Consider the following 19,166-nt stretch of genomic DNA (forward strand, 5'->3'; position numbering starts at 1 on the left):
ATTAAGGAGTCTTTTTGGTTGAGTGTACACACATTCATTCACAACAAAACATGCAATCCAAAAACCAGAATTCTTCAATGTTTGTTTTCTCATTTTCTCTATGTATCCTTGTGGCTGTGTGCCCTCAGAGCAGCTTCATTTAGATATGCTAATTATGACTTGCGTTTCCTCCTTCTCCCCCCTTCCCCTCCCCTAGCAGCGCTGCTCTAGAATGAGTCCCTTCATTGTTCTCTGCTCTGAAGTGGAATCTCCAGGCAGTCAGCCAGCCAGGGAAATGACTGATCTTCAGTGGGATTGAGAACGACTCATTCCACATTGGAGGACAGACAGTAGGGAACACACACACAGCTCCCTGAGGGTTGATGGCACAACAGAAGCTCAATATAGCAATACAAAGCCAAACCATAGAAGGCTGAGCTAACATAATAACAAACCAGAAATGCAATAATTGTACATTTTGACAAGTAATAAGTAAAACGAATAGATGTTTTGATTGTGGGCACACTGATAGAATGAACTGCATGAATGGAACCAGATTGAGACTAGAACAGGGAGTATGGGACAGGTCTCCTGGGTTCTAGCCAGGCAAACCCTACAGTGGTCTGAATGTTGGTAGGCCGTCACTGTAATTAAGAATTTGTTCTCAACTGACTTGCCTAGTTAAACATCTGCTGGTCGCAAAAATGGAAGCCAGGATAAACCCACCTGATGATGGCGAACATGGAGTTGAAGTTCTTGCACTCTCTACAGTGCAGGGCGATCTTAATGAAGTGTTTGATGGTCTTCGTCCTCTTCATGGTGTTGGGCTCTCTCAGAATCTCCGTGGCGATCCAGAAGGTCTCCTGGTTGATGACTTCCTCAAACTGCTTGAGGTGTGTCTGCTGAAGCCCCCCCGAGGAGTCCAGCAGCTTGAAGAGGTCGTCTACGTACTGAGTGGACTCAATGTTACGGAACAGCTCAAAGTCCCTCATGGAGAGCTGGGCGGCCACCTGAACAACAACAACTTTATTAATACATAGAGAGAGGAATGGTTCTACTTCTGTACACAAGCCCTAATAAACACACACCTCCACGGTGCTGAGCTGGAGCAGGGTGATGTGACTCTCCTTCAGCAGCTCCTGGGCGTCATCGTCTGAACACAACGTCTCGGTCTCCATGTTGTTCTTCAGGTAGTACCTGGGGACGGGGAGACCAGATACTAGGGGTTAGTCGTGTACTGAGGATAATACCAGACAGACATCAGAACACATTGTGTTGATTACAAAGCAGATAACATTTAATGACAGATTAGTCATTATTAAAATCATTAGAAAATGTATAACCAAAATACCACCATTCATTGTATGTATTGTGTGTATATTATGTATATCCCTGGTCAATGTCAACAGGGCAGCAGCATTAAAATGCTGGCCAGAGTGGTCCTGGCCCCAACAGTGCTGTGACATTTTAGCCATACATTTCTCCCTGGGTGGGTGAGACATTTTGGCCATACATTTCTCCCTGGGTGGGTGAGACATTTTGGCCATACATTTCTCCCTGGGTGGGTGAGACATTTTGGCCATACATTTCTCCCTGGGTGGGTGAGACATTTTAGCAATACATTTCTCCCTGGGTGGGTGAGACATTTTAGCCATACATTTCTCCCTGGGTGGGTGAGACATTTTGGCCTGATGCCCTTTTCTGGGAGAGCGTCCAAGAGCAGCACATTCGACTAGTGGTGTTTAATGGAGCCATAATGTGTCTATAGCAGGGGGACAGAGAGGAGCCGGGGGGGACAGAGAGAGGAGCCGGGGGGGGACAGAGAGGAGCCGGGGGGGACAGAGAGGAGCCGGGGGGGGACAGAGAGGAGCCGGGGGGGACAGAGAGGAGCCGGGGGGGGGGACAGAGAGGAGCCAGAGAGGGGGGGGACAGAGAGGAGCCGGGGGGGACAGAGAGGAGCCCGGGGGGGACAGAGAGGAGCCCGGGGGGGACAGAGAGGAGCCCGGGGGGGACAGAGAGGAGCCCGGGGGGGACAGAGAGGAGCCCGGGGGGACAGAGTGGAGCCGGGGGGACAGAGTGGAGCCGGGGGGGACAGAGGGGAGCCGGGGGGACAGAGGGGAGCCGGGGGGACAGAGAGGAGCCGGGGGGGACAGAGAGGAGCCAGGGGGGGACAGAGAGGAGCCAGGGGGGGACAGAGAGGAGCCAGGGGGGGACAGAGAGGAGCCAGGGGGGACAGAGAGGAGCCAGGGGGGGACAGAGAGGAGCCGGGGGGGACAGAGAGGAGCCGGGGGGGGACAGAGAGGAGCCCGGGGGGGACAGAGTGGAGCCGGGGGGGGGACAGAGTGGAGCCGGGGGGGACAGAGAGGAGCCGGGGGGGACAGAGAGGAGCCGGGGGGGACAGAGAGGAGCCGGGGGGACAGAGAGGAGCCGGGGGACAGAGGGGAGCCGGGGGGGGGACAGAGTGGAGCCGGGGGGACAGAGAGGAGCCGGGGGGACAGAGAGGAGCAGGGGGACAGAGAGGAGCAGGGGGACAGAGAGGAGCAGGGGGACAGAGAGGAGCAGGGGGGACAGAGAGGAGCAGAGGGGACAGAGAGGAGCAGAGGGGACAGAGAGGAGCAGGGGGGACAGATGCAGCCATTTTAGCTGAGGTGCTCAGAGGGAAGGAAGAAGACGAGGGGTAGGAGGGAATTAGGGGAGATGGAGAGGCTATGCTGTCCCTCCCTGTCTCACTACAATCTAACCCATTTTCAGACCTGAGGGGAACCAAGGTGGAAGACGTTGCATCAAACCACTGATACAGGGTCAGATCATGTTCTCCCATTTTCTATCCCCCTGATGGTTGATCGTTAGGATTGGAGTGGGATAATCTGATCCTAGAACTGTATTTTTCTTACCTGCCATTGAGCTGGATGCGGTCAGCCAGCTTAGAGAGCTGGTCAGGTAGCCTGCATTGTTTGAGGACGCCCTCGGGACTAACAGACACCTCACAGAGGGAGTAGGTCTCCGGGCCTGCGATAAGGCCAAACTCGTTGACCACATGACTGACCACGTCCTTGGCCGTGGTGTCCTTACTGATGATGATGTAACAGCTCTGCTGGTCAGCCTTGAACACCCGGATCACCTGGTCTGGAATGTCTAACAGGTGGAGGAGAAGAACAGGATTGAAGAGTTATGGTGGAATACCAGAACACAGACTATTCCTCTATATTGTGCACTACTTTAGACCAGACCCACAGAGCGCTGGTGAAAAATAGTGCACCGTAATAGAGGGAACATGATGCCATCTGTGACACAGACATCTTTATTCGGCAGGATATGTTGAAGACGTCCAATACATAAACAGAAGCATCAAATTAAACGCATTCAAAACAAGAACAAAAGTTATCCCTCAAAATGTTACAAATGATGTATCTAAATCAGGGCCCAATAGAGACTGTGAGCAATGGTGCCCTGAGGACACAAATTTCCTCTATACAACAACTTCTAGAGAAACTAGAAAACTAGAAGACAGCTATAAATACACAACATCAGGTTATTACAAGTTATAATAGTTAACTGAAACAATTGCACACTTCAGTGAACTCATTTAACAGAGTTTTAAAAACGGGCCCCATCGGCACCAGGGAACCCAGGTGGAATTTGTTTTGTAAAGTTTTGTGACTTCAAGAGTTAACAAACCCTGCGAACGGGTCTGATATCTTGTGTTTTTCTATTTCAACAGGGCAGTGAGGTATGTTGGAAGCTTGTGGAACAGAGCTTTGTAAACAAGAAGGGAGTAATGAAGTGATTTAAGGGACTTTAGTGAGGTCCAGCCATAGTCAAAAAACTGGCGGGAAAGTTGACTGCACAATCTGCTTCCTGCTGTTCAAGGAGAGGCAAGATCTATTTGTAAAAAGGAAACCCACTTTAAATCTTAGCTCTTTTAACTAGCTCATCAGTATGTTTTTTTAACGTTAGATCTTTAGTCCAAACGACCAAAAGTTTTGTTTTAAGTAAGCAAACAACCCTTGTGGTTAAAAGATATGCATGTAAGATGCATTTCCCAGTATGTCAAAGGGAACAAGAACTTCATACTTGCTCTTGCACACAAAAGTGGTTGTGGTCCATTACACACACATCAGCAGGGTAAAACAATGAGGCATGAATAGTGGAGGACGAGAAGTGGTATGGGGAGAAAGGAGGAGGGGAAGGCTGGAATAAAGGCATCCCATCGGCAGTAGATAGTGTTTATGTCTGTCTGGGAGCAGTCATGCAGGGAGTCTAATGACAGAAAGAGAGACATCACTTCAAGAGGTAAACAGAAGGAAAAGGTGGAACGATCCTAGATGACAGATGACTAAGAGTGCACTGCTCCCTCCCTGCCCTGTAGATTGAGGCGTGCTCAATGGACTGAGACACCGTCATTATGGTAGCTATGTGCTCCTTAGTGGCGTTTCCCCTCACACTGGCTGGGCGCAAAACTAGAACCCTCATCACTATTACAGCAGCAAGATTAGCAGAAGCACTAATCACTGAGCCACACCAATAATACTGCTGCAGGTGTCTAAATATTATATTGAAGTGTAAAGCCGTGCCACAACCAATCAATTTCAACCTACTCAAACTAAAAGTGGAGTTGAGATCAAAATAAGGCTCATTAGCGATGATTTGTGCTTTGGGTCTTCAGCAATCACAGGGTTCTCCTGTTTAACAAGGCAGTGCTGCTGAGTTTTTGAACATATGTAACGGACTGCCTTTTCCTGCAATCTAGTATGAGTTTAAAAACATTTTTTTTATACAAAATGATGTCGCAGCCAGTCAACAATGGTGCCTCTCTTACATAATTTGGGGAGAAACCTCAATCATTTATTGTCCTATCATATGTAATCATTATCTTTACCCCCCACCTGACAGGACTAATACAGACCGAACTGGATGAGAGCGATCCATGTGCCTCTCTGGTCAGGTGATTAACCAATCATTGATGGAGTCATGCGAGAGAGTATAAACAGGGAAAACCTCCTGGCTTTCGGGTTCCTACTAACCCAATGCCCCCCAGGCCTGTGTCCCGCTCACCCTCACAGATCCACTAGATGTAAATCCCAGCTACAGCAGCAACAGTAGACAGGGGCAGAGCACCACAGCTAGAAGAGAGTGCAGGGCAAGGTACTTCAACATGAAGCTCGGGCTCCTTTAACAAGCACAATCAGCCATCACTAAGAATAGGTCCCAATTAACAGAACCATGTTTGACCAGGTCTCATAAGGATCTTTTTCAAGTAGAGCACTATGTAGGGAACCAGGTGCCATTTGGGATGAAGCCAGAGAATACAACGCAGAGTCCAACTTAGACTGAGGTTCAGGACATACAACACAGAGACGCAAGTCAAAAGCTCATAAAAGAAGGGGAAGACAATGTGAGGGGAAACTAGGAAGAGTAAACCAAACGTCTCGAAAACAAACAACCCAAATGATTCCATTCCAAGAAACCACCTAGATACTGACAGTGTAAAGCCCCTGGCTGGGGAAGCAGAGAGAAGAGAAGAAGAGAGAGAGAGAGAGAGAGAGAGAGAGAGAGAGAGAGAGAGAGAGAGAGAGAGAGCAAGAACAGTGGTTGGAAATATAAAACAGAGGATTAGAATGATAGCTTTTTCCTGTGCGTCATCGTGGGAGAAGTCAGCGGGGCAGAAGGACTTGTGTCATGGCTTTCACTAAAGCATCTGTTTACAATCAGATCAGTGTACTGGAGAGAGGGAGGTCACAGTGTGTGTGTGAAAACAGAGAGTGGAGATCTGAGTCTGCCACAGTGACTCTAGGCTTTATAAACACACAGTACAAACACAGGAGTCCCCATGCAAGCCTTCTTACACCCTACCAAAGGCCTAGAGGAATAACACCTTAACTTCAAACTCCAGATTCACTGATCCCATCTCAATCTACTTTGAAGCCAGGCTTTGGGAGGGATTACTTTGCACTTCTCTCTGAACATCCCCTCTACCTATCCGTTACTCACAGTGGTCGGTGGAGAACAGAAACACACTATTAGAAGATGATTCATATCTATGTTGGCCTTGAGGAGGAAGAGGAGGAGGAGGAGGAGGAACAAATAAAACGTTATTGGTCACATACACATGGTTAGCAGATGTTAATGGTCACACACATGGTTAGCAGATGTTAATGGTCACACACATGGTTAGCAGATGTTAATGGTCACATACACATGGTTAGCAGATGTTATCGGTCACATACACTCACAATAACATCTGCTAACCATGTGTAGCGAAATGCTTGTGCTTCTAGTTCCGACAGTGCAGCAATATCAACAAGAAATCTTAACAATCCCACAACAACTATCTAATACACACAAATCTAAGTAAAGGGATGGAATAAGAATATGTATATATAAATATATGGATGGGCCACGACCGAACGCCATAGACGAGATGCAATAGATGGTATAAAATACAGTATTATACATCTAGGATGAGTAGTGCAAGATAAGTAAACATCATTATTCATCTCCGAAGCTGGAGTCTTATATCTCCCTCTCTAACTTTCAGCATCAGCTGTCAGAGCAGCTTACCGATCACAGTACCTGTACAGAGCCAATCTGTAAATAGCACACCCAACTACCTCATCCCCATATTGCTACTTACCCTCCTGCGCCCCAGTATCTTTTTTTAAATATATTTTTATTTCACCTTTATTTAACCAGGTAGGCTAGTTGAGAACAAGTTTGTAACTGCGACCTGGCCAAGATAAAGCGTAGCAATGACACATACAACAACCCAGAGTTACACATGGAATAAACAAAACATACAGTCAATAATACAGTAAAACAAAAGAAAACAAAAAGTCTATATACAGTGAGTGCAAATTAGGTAAGTTAAGGAAATAAATAGGCCATGATGGCGGAGTAATTACAATATAACAATTAAACACTGGAATGGTAGATCGGCAGAAGATGAATGTGCAGGTAGAGATACTGGGGTGCAAAGGAGCAAAATAAATGAATAAATACCAATATGGGGATGAGGTAGGTAGATAGATGGGCTGTTTACAGATGGGCTAAGTACAGGTGCAGTGATCTGTAAACTGCTCTGACAGCTGGTATTTAAAGCTAGTGAGGGAGATGTAAGTCTCCAGCTTGAGAGATATTTGCATTTCGTTCCAGTCATGGGCAGCAGAGAACTGGAAGGAAAGACGACCAAAGGAGGAATTGGCTTTGGGGGTGACCAGTGAGATATACCTGCTGGAGCGAGTGCTACGGGTGGGTGCTGCTATGGTGACCAGTGAGCTGAGATAAGGCGGGGCTTTACCTAGCAGAGACTTGTAGATAACCTGTAGCCAGTGGGTTTGGCGACGAGTATGAAGCGAGGGCCAACCAACGAGAGCGTACAGGTCGCAATGGTGGGTTGTGTATGGGGCTTTGGTGACAAAACGGATGGCACTGTGATAGACTTCATCCAGTTTGTTGAGTGGAGTGTTGGAGGCTATTTTATAGATGACATCACCGAAGTCGAGGATCGGTAGGATGGTCAGTTTTATGAGGGTATGTTTGGCAGCATGAATGAGGGATGCTTTGTTGCGATATAGGAAGCCGATTCTAGATTTTTGGATTGGAGATGCTTAATGTGAGTCTGGAAGGAGAGTTAACAGTCTAACCAGACACCCAGGTATTTGTAGTTGTCCAGATTGCATAGCGGAGAAGGTATGGTGGGATTCGAAATGGTCAGTAAATCTGTTTGTTAACTTGGCTTTCGAAGACCTTAGAAAGACAGTAGGATAGATATAGGTCTGTAGCAGTTTGGGTCTAGAGTGTCACCCTCTTTGAAGAGGGGGATAACCGTGGCAGCTTTCCAATCTTTGGGAATCTCAGACGATACGAAAGAGAGGTTGAACAGGCTAGTAATAGGGGTTGCAACAATTTCGGCTGATAATTTTAGAAAGAGAGGGTCCAGATTGTCTAGCCCGGCTGATTTGTAGGGGTCCAGATTTTGCAGCTCTTTCAGAACATCAACTATCTGGATTTGGGTAAAGGAGAAATGGTGGGGGTTTGGCGGGTTGCTGTGGAGGGTGCCGGGCAGTTGACCGGGGTAGGGGTAGCGATGTGGAAAGCATGGCCAGACGTAGAGAAATGCTTACTGAAATTCTCAATTATAGCAGATTTATCAGTGGTGACAATGTTTCCTAGCCTCAGAGCAGTGGGCAGCTGGGAGGAGGTGCTCTTATTCTCCATGGACTTGTGTCCCAGAACTTTTTTGAGTTAGTACTACAGGATGCAAATTTCTGTTTGAAAAAGCTTGCCTTAGCTTTTCTAACTGCCTGTGTATATTTGTTCATAACTTCCCTGAAAATGTGCATACATATATATATGTTTTTGTGCTGGTCAAGGGCAGACAGGTCTGGAGTGAACCAAGGACTAAATCTATTCCTAGTTCTACATTTTTTGAGAGGGGCATGCTTATTTAAGATGGTGAGGAAGGCACTTTTAAAGAATATCCAGGCATCATCTACTGACAGGATGAGGTCAATGTCATTCCAGGGTACAGACTTAGAAAGTAATACAGAACTCTGCAGGTTATCTTTGCAGTAAATTGCAACACCGCCCCCTTTGGCAGTTCTGTCTTGTCGGAAAACGTTATAGTTAGCAATGGAGATTTCAGGGTTTTTGGTGGTTTTCCTAAGCCAGGATTCAGACATGGCTAAGACATCTAGTTTGGCAGAGTGTGCTAAAGCAGAGTAAAACAAACTTAGGGAGTAGGCTTCTAATGTTAACATGCATGAAACCAAGGCTTTTACGTTTACAGAAGTCAACAAATGAGAGCACCTGGGGGGTGGGAGTGGAGCTAGGCACTGTATCCTTCCTGTTTGGCCCTATCCGGGGGTGTCATCGGATGGGGCCACAGTGTCTCCTGACCCCTCCTGTCTCGGCCTCCAGTATTTATGCTGCAGTAGTTTATGTGTCGGGGGGCTAGGGTCATTTTGTTATATCTGGAGTACCTCTCCTGTCCTATTCGGTGTCCTGTGTGAATTTAAGTATGCTCTCTCTAAATTTTCTTTCTCTCTCTCAGAGGACCTGAGCCCTAGGACCATGCCTCAGGACTACCTGACATGATGACTCCTTGCTGTCCCCAGTCCACCTGGCCGTGCTGCTGCTCCAGTTTCAACTGTTCTGCCTGTGATTATTATTATTTGACCATTCAAACATTTGAACATCTTGGCCATGTTCTATTATAATCTCCACCCGGCACGCCAGAAGAGGACTGGCCACCCCACATAGCCTGGTTCCTCTCTAGGTTTCTTCCTAGGTTTTGGCCTTTCTAGAGAGTTTTTCCTAGCCACCGAGCTTCTACACCTGCATTGCTTGCTGTTTGGGGTTTTAGGCTGGGTTTCTGTACAGCACTTTGAGATATCAGCTGATGTACGAAGGGCTATATAAATACATTTGATTTGAGTTTGATTTGCAGGACCTGGATTAACCTCCACATCACCAGAGGAACAGAGAAGTAGGATAAGGGTACGGCTAAAGACTAAACGAACTGGCCGTCTAGCACGTTCAGAACAGAGAGTAAAAGGAGCAGGTTTCTGGGCACGATAGCATAGATTCAAGGCATTGAGTAATGAAGAGAGAGATATAGTCTCGAGATGTTTAAACCAGGTGATGTCATCGCATATGTAGGAGGTGGAACAACATGGTTGGTTAAGGCATATTGAGCAGGGCTAGAGGCTCTACAGTGAAATAAGACAGTAATCACTAACCAGGACAGTAATGGACAAGGCATATTGATATTAGAGAGGCATGCGTAGCCAAGTGAACATATCTCTACTTGCACATCATCATCTACACATCGATCACTCCAGTATTAATGCTAAATAGTAATTATTTTCGCCTCTATGGCCTATTTATTGCCTTACCCCCCTACTCTTCTACATTTGCACAAACTGTACATAGATGTTTCTATTGTATTATTGACTGTACGTTTGTTTATGTGTAACTGTGTTGTTTTTGTCGCACTGCTTTGTTAAAGCTTGGCCAGGTCGCAGTTGTAAGTGAGAACTTGTTCTCAACTGGCCTACAGGGTTAAATAAAGGTGAAATTCATTTAAATAAATTTAATCAATTGAAAGTGGCATTAATAAAGTGACTAGTTATCCATTTGTTTAAGTGGCCAATGATTTCAAGTCTATGTAGGTAGCTGCCTCTGTGTTAGTGATGGCTTTTTAACAGTCTGATGGCCTTGAGATTGAAAAATAGCTTCCGTCTCTTGGTCCCAGCGTTGATGCAACTGTACTCACCTCGCCTTCTGGATGATAGCGGGGTGAACAGGCAGTGGCTCGGGTGGTTGTTGTCCTTGATGATCTTTTTGGCCTTCCGTGACATTGGGTGCTGTAGGTGTCCTGGAGGGCAGGTAGTTTGCCCCTGGTGATGCGTTGTGCAGAACGCAAAACTCTCTGGAGAGCCCTGCGATTGAGGGTGGTACAGTTACCGTACGAGGAGGTGATACAGCCCAACAGGATGCTCTCGATTACGCATCTGTAAATGTTTGTGAGGGTTTTGGGTGACAAGCCACATTTCTTCAGCCTCCTGAGGTTGAAGAGGCACTTTTGCGCCTTCACCACACTGTCTGTGTGGGTGGACCATTTCAGTTTGTCCGTGATGTGTATGCCGAGGAACTTGAAACTTTCAACCTTCTCCACTACTGTCCCGTCGATGTGGATAGGGGGCTGCTCCCTCTGCTGTTTTCTGAAGTCCAAAATCATCTCCTTTGTTTAGTTGACATTGAGTGAGAGGTTGTTTTCCTGATACCACACTCAGAGTGCCCTCACCTCCTCCCTGTAGGCTGTCTCGTCGTTGTTGGCAATCAATGCTACTACTGTTGTGTCGTCTGCAAGCTTGAAGATCGAGTTGGAGGCCTGCATGGCCATGTAGTCAAGGGTGAACAGGGAGTACAGGAGGGGGCTGAGCATGCACCCTTGTGGGGTGTTGTTTCCTACCTTCAACACCTGGGGGCGGCCCGTCAGGAAGTCCAGGACCCAATCGAGGGGGGGGCAGGAGGGGGACAGGAGGGGAAGGAGGATGAGGTGGGAGGAGGATGAGGTGGGAGGAGGATGAGGAGGAAGAGGATCAGGGGGGAGCAGGATGAGGGGGGAGGAGGAGAAGGAGAATGAGGAGGAAGAGGGGGAGAAGAGGGGGCAGTGATGTATTGGGGCTGCAGACTGGAGAGTGGGCCCTCTGGCTGCTTTGAATTGCAAATGGTCGAAGAGCATAAATCAAAACCATACTCTCCCCTCCACTCTACCCCATCTCCCTGGGGAGGCCGCTTAGTTAATTCATGAATTATGGGGTCTGAAATCTGTCCGGAACAAAACTGACTATATTTGTTCAGGGTTTAATCCCTTTCATATGGCTCTAAATTCTATTTAATGTCAAAGCTCTTGAAATGGAAAGGCTTGAGAGACACAGAGAGGAGAAGCAGACCACCTGTGTGTGTATGAAGGGCTCATGTGATTCATTCTGTGATTAACTGAGTTTCTTCACTGGCCAAGCAGGAAGCACTTTCTATCTGTGAGAAGTGTTGCTCCATGAGTAATTCCCACCGCACAGCTCCAGTTTTATGCTTATATAAACCAGTCTGAAGAGGACATACACTTCAAAAATGAACAAGATGAACACTTATGTAAAGTGTGCTGATGTTCAATTGTTAATTGACTCAGTGTAGTTGTGAGCAGTAGTCACTACCCAAACCATGATCACAAGGCATATTGGAGATGGTCTGGTGAACATGACAGTGGTGACATACTGCCCAGGTAGTGATGAGTGCTTCTGTGTGTGTGTGTGTGTGTGTGTGTGTGTGTGTGTGTGTGTGTGTGTGTGTGTGTGTGTGTGTGTGTGTGTGTGTGTGTGTGTGTGTGTGTGTGTGTGTGTGTGTGTGTGTGTGTGTGTGTGTGTCTCTCACCTGCTGTGTTGGAGAAGTCCAGCACACTGGTTGCTGGCTGTAGCAGATCAGGACTGCTGGATGACATGCTGCTGCCAGGGATGGGCATGATGGCCACGCTGTGCCTACACTGCTTAGTGCCCACGATGCTGTCATCCTGAGACTGGCCCACGCCGCCATCACTGTGGCGCAGAGAGAGAGAGACAGAGAGAGACAGAGACGTTTAGACTGGGTAACACTCATGATGAGGGTATGGATTAAGGAACTCCTGGCACCAGAGCCTAATATGGATCTGCCTGGACCTATTCAATCTCATTGCATGTGTGGGGCTAACGAGTTGCGCCGCGGTCTAAGGCACCGCGTCTCAGTGCTTGAGGCGTCACTACAGACACCCTGGTTTGAATCCAGGCTGTATCACAACCGGCCATGATTGGGAGTCCCATAGGGCGGCGCACAATTGGCCCAGTGTCGTCTGGGTTTGGCTGGTGTAGGTCATCATTGTAAATAAGAAGGTAGGGGTGGTATAGAGAAAATAGCCCTATTTGGTAAAAGACCAAGTCCATATTATGGCAAGAAAAGCTCAAATAAGCAAAGAGAAGCATGAGAGACATGAAGGTCGTCAATGCAGAAAGTTTGTTCCAAGTGCCGGTGCAAAAACCTTCAGGCGCTATGATGAAACTGGCTCTCATGAGGACCGCCACAGGAAAGGAAGACCCAGAGTTACCTCTGCTGCAGAGGATAAGTTCATTAGTTAACTGCACCTCTGATTGCAGCCCAAAAAAAATATTCACAGAGTTCAAGTAACAGACACATCTCAAAATCAACTGTTCATAGGGGACTGTGTGAATCAGGCCTTCATGGTCAAATTGCTGCAGGACACCAAGAAACACGCCGGCGGAAATATTTGAGATTTTTGGATCCAACCGCCATGTCTGAGATGCAGAGAAGGTGAACGGATGATCTTTGCAAGTGTGGTTCCCATCGTGAAGCTTGGAGGAGGAAGTGTGTGCATTGCTGGTGACACCGTTGATTATATATTTTTTTAGAATTCAAGGCACACTTAACCAGCATGGCTACCACAGCATTCTGCAGCGATTCGCCATCCCATCGGGTTTGCGCTTAGTGGGACTATCATCTGTTTTCAAAAGGACAATGGCCCAACACACCTCCAGGCTGTGTAAGAGTGATGGAGTGCTGCATCAGATGACCTGGCCTCCACAATTACCCAACCTCAACCCAATTGAGATGGTTTGGGATGAGTTGAACCGCAGAGTGAAGGAAAAGCAGCCAACAAGTACTCAGCATATGTGGGAATTCCTTCAAGACTATTGGGAAAAGCATTCCTCAAGAAGCTAGTTGAGAGAATCCCAAGAGTGTGCAAAGCTGTCATCAATCTCATTCATCAAAGCATTTTGATTTGTTTAACACTTTTTTTGGTTACTACATGATTTGGTAAGTGTTATTTCATAGTTTTTATGTCTTCACTATTATTCTACAATGTAGAAAATAGTAAAAATAAAGAAAAACCCTTGAATGAGGTGTGTCCAAACTTTTGACTGGTATTGTATATTTTTAAAGCCTCTAATATACATTTCCACATTGTCACTGTCATCATCAGGAAAGTCCCGGGACACTGTCTGCTTTTGACAAACGGCCAATATATTTACTTAAACACTTTTAAATGCAGATAATGAGTACAAGAAGAAGTTGAGCTGAAGAGATGACACACCCTGGCTATCCCTTGCAGTCATCTCACCAAATCACCACCACCTGCATCTAGCTCAAACTACCTAGTCTATTAGCTGCCAATGGAATCCCAGTAAATCCGCTGGTTGGTCAACAAATGATCCAACAGCCAATCCAGGTAGTCCTAACACTGTGCTACTGTAGAATACTGCAGATGCCTTAATTAGCACACCAGTGAAATAAAGACCTGTGCTTGCCCTGTACTGTCTTCACCAATGTTTACGAAACTAAGCATGTGTCACAAACAGCACACTATACCCTATGGGGCCTGGGTCAAAAGTAGTATGCTAGATGGGGAATAGGGTGTCATTTGGTAGAGCGAAGAGGACATTTTCCATCTCATCAGCAGCCTATTGAGACGACAGTATAAAGCAATGCATCAGAAGTGACTGACGTCTTAAATCATAGTGACTTAACTACCCAGATGGTAGGATACTGTAGTGTTATTGTGTCTACCTGAAGGGTTTGGGTGGTAGGATACTGTAGTGTTATTGTGCCTACCTGAAAGGTTTGGGTGGTAGGATACTGTAGTGTTATTGGGCCCACCTGAAGGGTTTGGGTGGTAGGATACTGTAGTGTTATTGTGTCTACCTGAAGGGTTTGGGTGGTAGGATACTGTAGTGTTATTGGGCCCACCTGAATGGTTTGGGTGGTAGGATACTGTAGTGTTATTGTGTCTACCTGAAGGGTTTGGGTGGTAGGATACTGTAGTGTTATTGGGCCCACCTGAAGGGTTTGGGTGGTAGGATACTGTAGTGTTATTGGGCCCACCTGAATGGTTTGGGTGGTAGGATACTGTAGTGTTATTGGGCCCACCTGAATGGTTTGGGTGGTAGGATACTGTAGTGTTATTGGGCCCACCTGAATGGTTTGGGTGGTAGGATACTGTAGTGTTATTGTGTCTACCTGAAGGGTTTGGGTGGTAGGATACTGTAGTGTTATTGGGCCCACCTGAAGGGTTTGGGTGGTAGGATACTGTAGTGTTATTGTGTCTACCTGAAGGGTTTGGGTGGTAGGATACTGTAGTGTTATTGTGTCTACCTGAAGGGTTTGGGTGGTAGGATACTGTAGTGTTATTGTGTCTACCTGAAGGGTTTGGGTGGTAGGATACTGTAGTGTTATTGTGCCTACCTGAAAGGTTTGGGTGGTAGGATACTGTAGTGTTATTGTGTCTACCTGAAGGGTTTGGGTGGTAGGATACTGTAGTGTTATTGTGTCTACCTGAAGGGTTTGGGTGGTAGGATACTGTAGTGTTATTGTGCCTACCTGAAAGGTTTGGGTGGTAGGATACTGTAGTGTTATTGTGTCTACCTGAAGGGTTTGGGTGGTAGGATACTGTAGTGTTATTGTGTCTACCTGAAGGGTTTGGGTGGTAGGATACTGTAGTGTTATTGTGTCTACCTGAAGGGTTTGGGTGGTAGGATACTGTAGTGTTATTGTGCCTACCTGAAATGTTTGGGTGGTAGGATACTGTAGTGTTATTGTGTCTACCTGAAGGGTTTGGGTGGTAGGATACTGTAGTGTTATGGGGTCTACCTGAAAGGCTTGGGTGGTAGGATGCTGAAGCGAGTCTTCTCCAGCATCTTCCTGATCTTGTTCCGTCCTCCAGAAACTGTGTTGGCCTTCATCTTCTTGGTGGCCTTATGGTCTGTGGGGAACTCCATGTCTCCGGGCAGGTCTGCGATGGAGAAGCGGTTACCCTTCTTCTCCTGGATCTTGGGGATGTGGGGACCCCTGTTCATCTTCTCGTGTACGATCCGGCTCAGCAGCTCTTTGAACACTTGGGATAGGAGAGGAGGGATAGTAGGTCAACAGAACTAGTGTGTGAGGGGGGTGTTGCTTTGGAATGCAAATTCATGGTAACTATCCCAAAATTCCCAGGTTTCCAGAAATCATGGTTGGAATAGTTGGGAAAGTTACACATATTTTGCAACCAAAAACAGGACTAGACCCAGGTACAGATTACAGTTGACATCGGTCATTTTAATTTCCCGACATCGTTAATGAAATAATCCTATCTTTGGTAAGAGGACAGATTGTACAAACCGAAGATGTTGGTCTTGACTGTGAGGGAGAGGTGAGTGTTGTTCCTCAGGAAGTCCATAGCTTTGACGTAGGAGATGTTCTCAAAGTTTTGACCATTGATCTCCATAATCTCAAGGAGGAAAACAGATAGTTGAGTCAACTGCACTTGTTACTGAGTAAACCACAAAGGGCATCTGAACAGCAAACTAAGCAGCATGAAATGCATGGAATAAAAACATGGACTTTAAAAAGCAAAAGCAACACAGGAAATAAAAGGCCACAGTAAGAACTTCTCTTACCTGGTCTCCCCGTTTGAGTCCTGCCTCGGCGGCCTTGCTGCTCTCCTCCACCGACTCCACGAAGATGCCGAAGCCCCTCTCGCTGCCGCCATGCAGGCTGAAGTAGAGCGGGGCCTCCCTGGAAGGTTTCTGCAGGGTGATCTGCCTCCACTTGGCCTTGGCTGCACACGCTATGTTCAGCAGCCTCAGGTGACCCTTCATTTTCTCCAGGAACAGATCAGGTTTCAACAACCACTCACTCAACTGACCTGGCTAACAGATCTGATAATACATGTTCAACCACACAGTTGTTACACCCACAGACAGAGGATCACATGTCTGTCTGACCACAGAGTAATGAGACTTTAGATTTAGTCTAGAGGTTAAAGTACATTATGTTGCGTACAGGATGCGTTCAAAATGGCACCCTAATCATTATATAGTGCACTACTTTCAACCAGGGCTCATAGTTCTCCGATCAGAAATATTGCACTATATACAGTAGGGAATAGGGTACCATTTGGGACAAACATTTAGTATAGACACAATATAGGAAAGGTGTTCTTACTGTGGTTTCCAGCAGCTTTTCAAAGTCTTCCAGGAACTGCGTCATGGCCGGGTCACCTTCAAAGTCGTTGAAATGATTGTTCACCCATAACAGCACTATCCGTGTCACCTGCACAGGGAAACACGTGAAAGCATATTCAAAAACCTTCAAAAGAGGATCCTGTACATTTCCCCCGCAAAAATCAGCAAGCTTCAATCATCCAACATTCAACTTTAGCTGAGGCTAAAGATATCACAAAGGGTGAGATCACAAAAATATCTGTCTTTGAACTGCAAGGGTCCGGAAATGCCAGGTCTGAAAATATAACTGTAGTATTGTTCCAATCTAAGGAAAGGTCATCTTGGCCCACAATGTTGAAACCACAGCACAGACAGAGATACAAACAGCAACTCTCTCTCTCTCTGAGGGTATGGGCCTCTTGATGAGGAAGAATGATTAAATGCCAAATGACATCGCCATCAGACTATTGACAGGACAAGAATAATCTTATGTTAAATCAGTTAAGAGTATGTCCACTGAACAAATCCCCCTTCTACCCAAGACCGCTGACATAGCACAAGTTGTATTGATTACTGTGTAGTACACCCATGCTTCACACAAAGAATCAGATACACACATACACACAGTACAGTACACACCGTGTCTCTGAGGCTGTCAACTTTGAACCACTCAAGCAGCTTCTTGCCAACCTCCATGGGGCTGGAGAGGAAGGTGCGGTAGGTGAGGAGGAAGTCTTCAATGTAGGTGGGGTCCACCACTGACGGCTCCTCCACCAGGTGCATGATCAGACGCTGTGGGGTGCCCTGAGAGGATAGACAAACAGACAATCAATCATGGCTGCATTACAACTGTCAATTCATTTTAATACAACTTTATTAGTCCCGAGGGGCAATAATTACAAAAGAAAAAATTGAATTGGGCGAAAGGATGGCACTTATTCAAAGCCAACTTTAGAATAACAAAAATGAATCGCTATGGGAACAGAGTATGTTTTTAGGGGAATTGAAACTAAAGCAGCAAACTAAAACAATTTAAAGACAAGAGAATCCAGAAGTAAGGATCACTACTCAGATCAGTAGCAACACATCTATAGTGTAGCTGTTTGGGGGAGCAGAGGTGTCTTAGAGGAGATGAAGACAAGGGAATCAGTCTAGTCCATTAGCAGATCAATAACTGGCTGTTTGCAGAGTGTTGAAGATCAAAGGGCTGGACCATCCGACGCATGCAAAAACAAGTGTCTACAGGAGCAACAGCAGAACACGGTGGTAGTCACAGCTAGGTAGTCAAGGCAGTGCATATATTCAAAGCAGCCTATAAAGACCATTTGAAAATCAAGTTTCCCAGACCGATTACACCCTAAGCATAGACCTGGAAAAACATGTAAACTCAATGGAACTTCACCATCAGTGTAGGACAAGGGTAAGCCTAATTAATCTGTGTCTGGGAAACCATCCCTTAATGCTTACACTTCCTGCCTCACCTTGATGACAATATGTCCCTTCCTGGTGCCGCTGCGGTCCAGCTCGCGATGTTCCTTCACCATGACGATCTCTCCCTCCTCCTCCACCTTGTGTGTATTCTTCTCCACATGGTTGAGGATCCGCCAGTAGTCCTCTTGGGCGATGCACACAAACTGGTCCACAATGACATGGGGACAGCGGGTGAACTTATAATACAGGAACCTGTTGCTCTGCACCATAGCTGGGTACTGAAACAGTAGAATTGAGGAGTCCCTGGAGCAGGAGAGAGGCATGGGAGGGATGGCTGGGGGCTAGCACTAACGGTCTACCGACACTCCCCAAGCTACTAGTCCAGTTCTGCTAGTCTACAAGCTAACAGACTAGCTACACTCCCTTGGCAATGATAATAAACACTCCCCTAGTTAACATTCACCTGGCTGAATGGTCAAGCTACACTCCCCTAGTTAACATTCACCTGGCTGAATGGTCAAGCTACACTCCCCTAGTTAACATTCACCTGGCTGAATGGTCAAGCTACACTCCCTAGTTAACATTCACCTGGCTGAATGGTCAAGCTACACTCCCTAGTTAACATTCACCTGGCTGAATGGTCAAGCTACACTCCCCTAGTTAACATTCACCTGGCTGAATGGTCAAGCTACACTCCCCTAGTTAACATTCACCTGGCTGAATGGTCAAGCTACACTCCCCTAGTTAACATTCACCTGGCTGAATGGTCAAGCTACACTCCCCTAGTTAACATTCACCTGGCTGAATGGTCAAGCTACACTCCCCTAGTTAACATTCACCTGGCTGAATGGTCAAGCTACACTCCCTAGTTAACATTCACCTGGCTTAATGGTCAAGCTACACTCCCTAGTTAACATTCACCTGGCTGAATGGTCAAGCTACACTCCCTAGTTAACATTCACCTGGCTGAATGGTCAAGCTACACTCCCTAGTTAACATTCACCTGGCTGAATGGTCAAGCTACACTCCCTAGTTAACATTCACCTGGCTGAATGGTCAAGCTACACTCCCTAGTTAACATTCACCTGGCTGAATGGTCAAGCTACACTCCCTAGTTAACATTCACCTGGCTGAATGGTCAAGCTACACTCCCTAGTTAACATTCACCTGGCTGAATGGTCAAGCTACACTCCCCTAGTTAACATTCACCTGGCTGAATGGTCA

The 19,166-nt window shown here is 46.6% G+C and overlaps 1 protein-coding gene across 6 annotated transcripts in view; it reads right to left on the minus strand.

The window, feature by feature from the left end:
* Positions 1-19,166, minus strand: part of LOC124013748 (rap guanine nucleotide exchange factor 6-like) — a 429,435-nt gene that overhangs the window by 23,642 nt on the left and 386,627 nt on the right. For all 6 annotated transcript variants that reach the window (XM_046328248.1, XM_046328242.1, XM_046328266.1 and 3 more), the window contains 10 exons: positions 17,993-18,145; positions 17,151-17,315; positions 16,513-16,620; positions 15,966-16,169; positions 15,688-15,796; positions 15,178-15,421; positions 11,917-12,077; positions 2,874-3,114; positions 1,068-1,176; positions 706-989 (listed from right to left, as the gene is read on the minus strand). In XM_046328248.1, the coding sequence (XP_046184204.1) occupies positions 706-989; positions 1,068-1,176; positions 2,874-3,114; positions 11,917-12,077; positions 15,178-15,421; positions 15,688-15,796; positions 15,966-16,169; positions 16,513-16,620; positions 17,151-17,315; positions 17,993-18,145 (1,778 nt within the window). The remainder of the gene's footprint in view (positions 1-705; positions 990-1,067; positions 1,177-2,873; positions 3,115-11,916; positions 12,078-15,177; positions 15,422-15,687; positions 15,797-15,965; positions 16,170-16,512; positions 16,621-17,150; positions 17,316-17,992; positions 18,146-19,166) is intronic.

Source organism: Oncorhynchus gorbuscha, linkage group LG02 (genome assembly GCF_021184085.1).
Source record: "Oncorhynchus gorbuscha isolate QuinsamMale2020 ecotype Even-year linkage group LG02, OgorEven_v1.0, whole genome shotgun sequence".
NCBI lineage: Eukaryota > Metazoa > Chordata > Actinopteri > Salmoniformes > Salmonidae > Oncorhynchus > Oncorhynchus gorbuscha.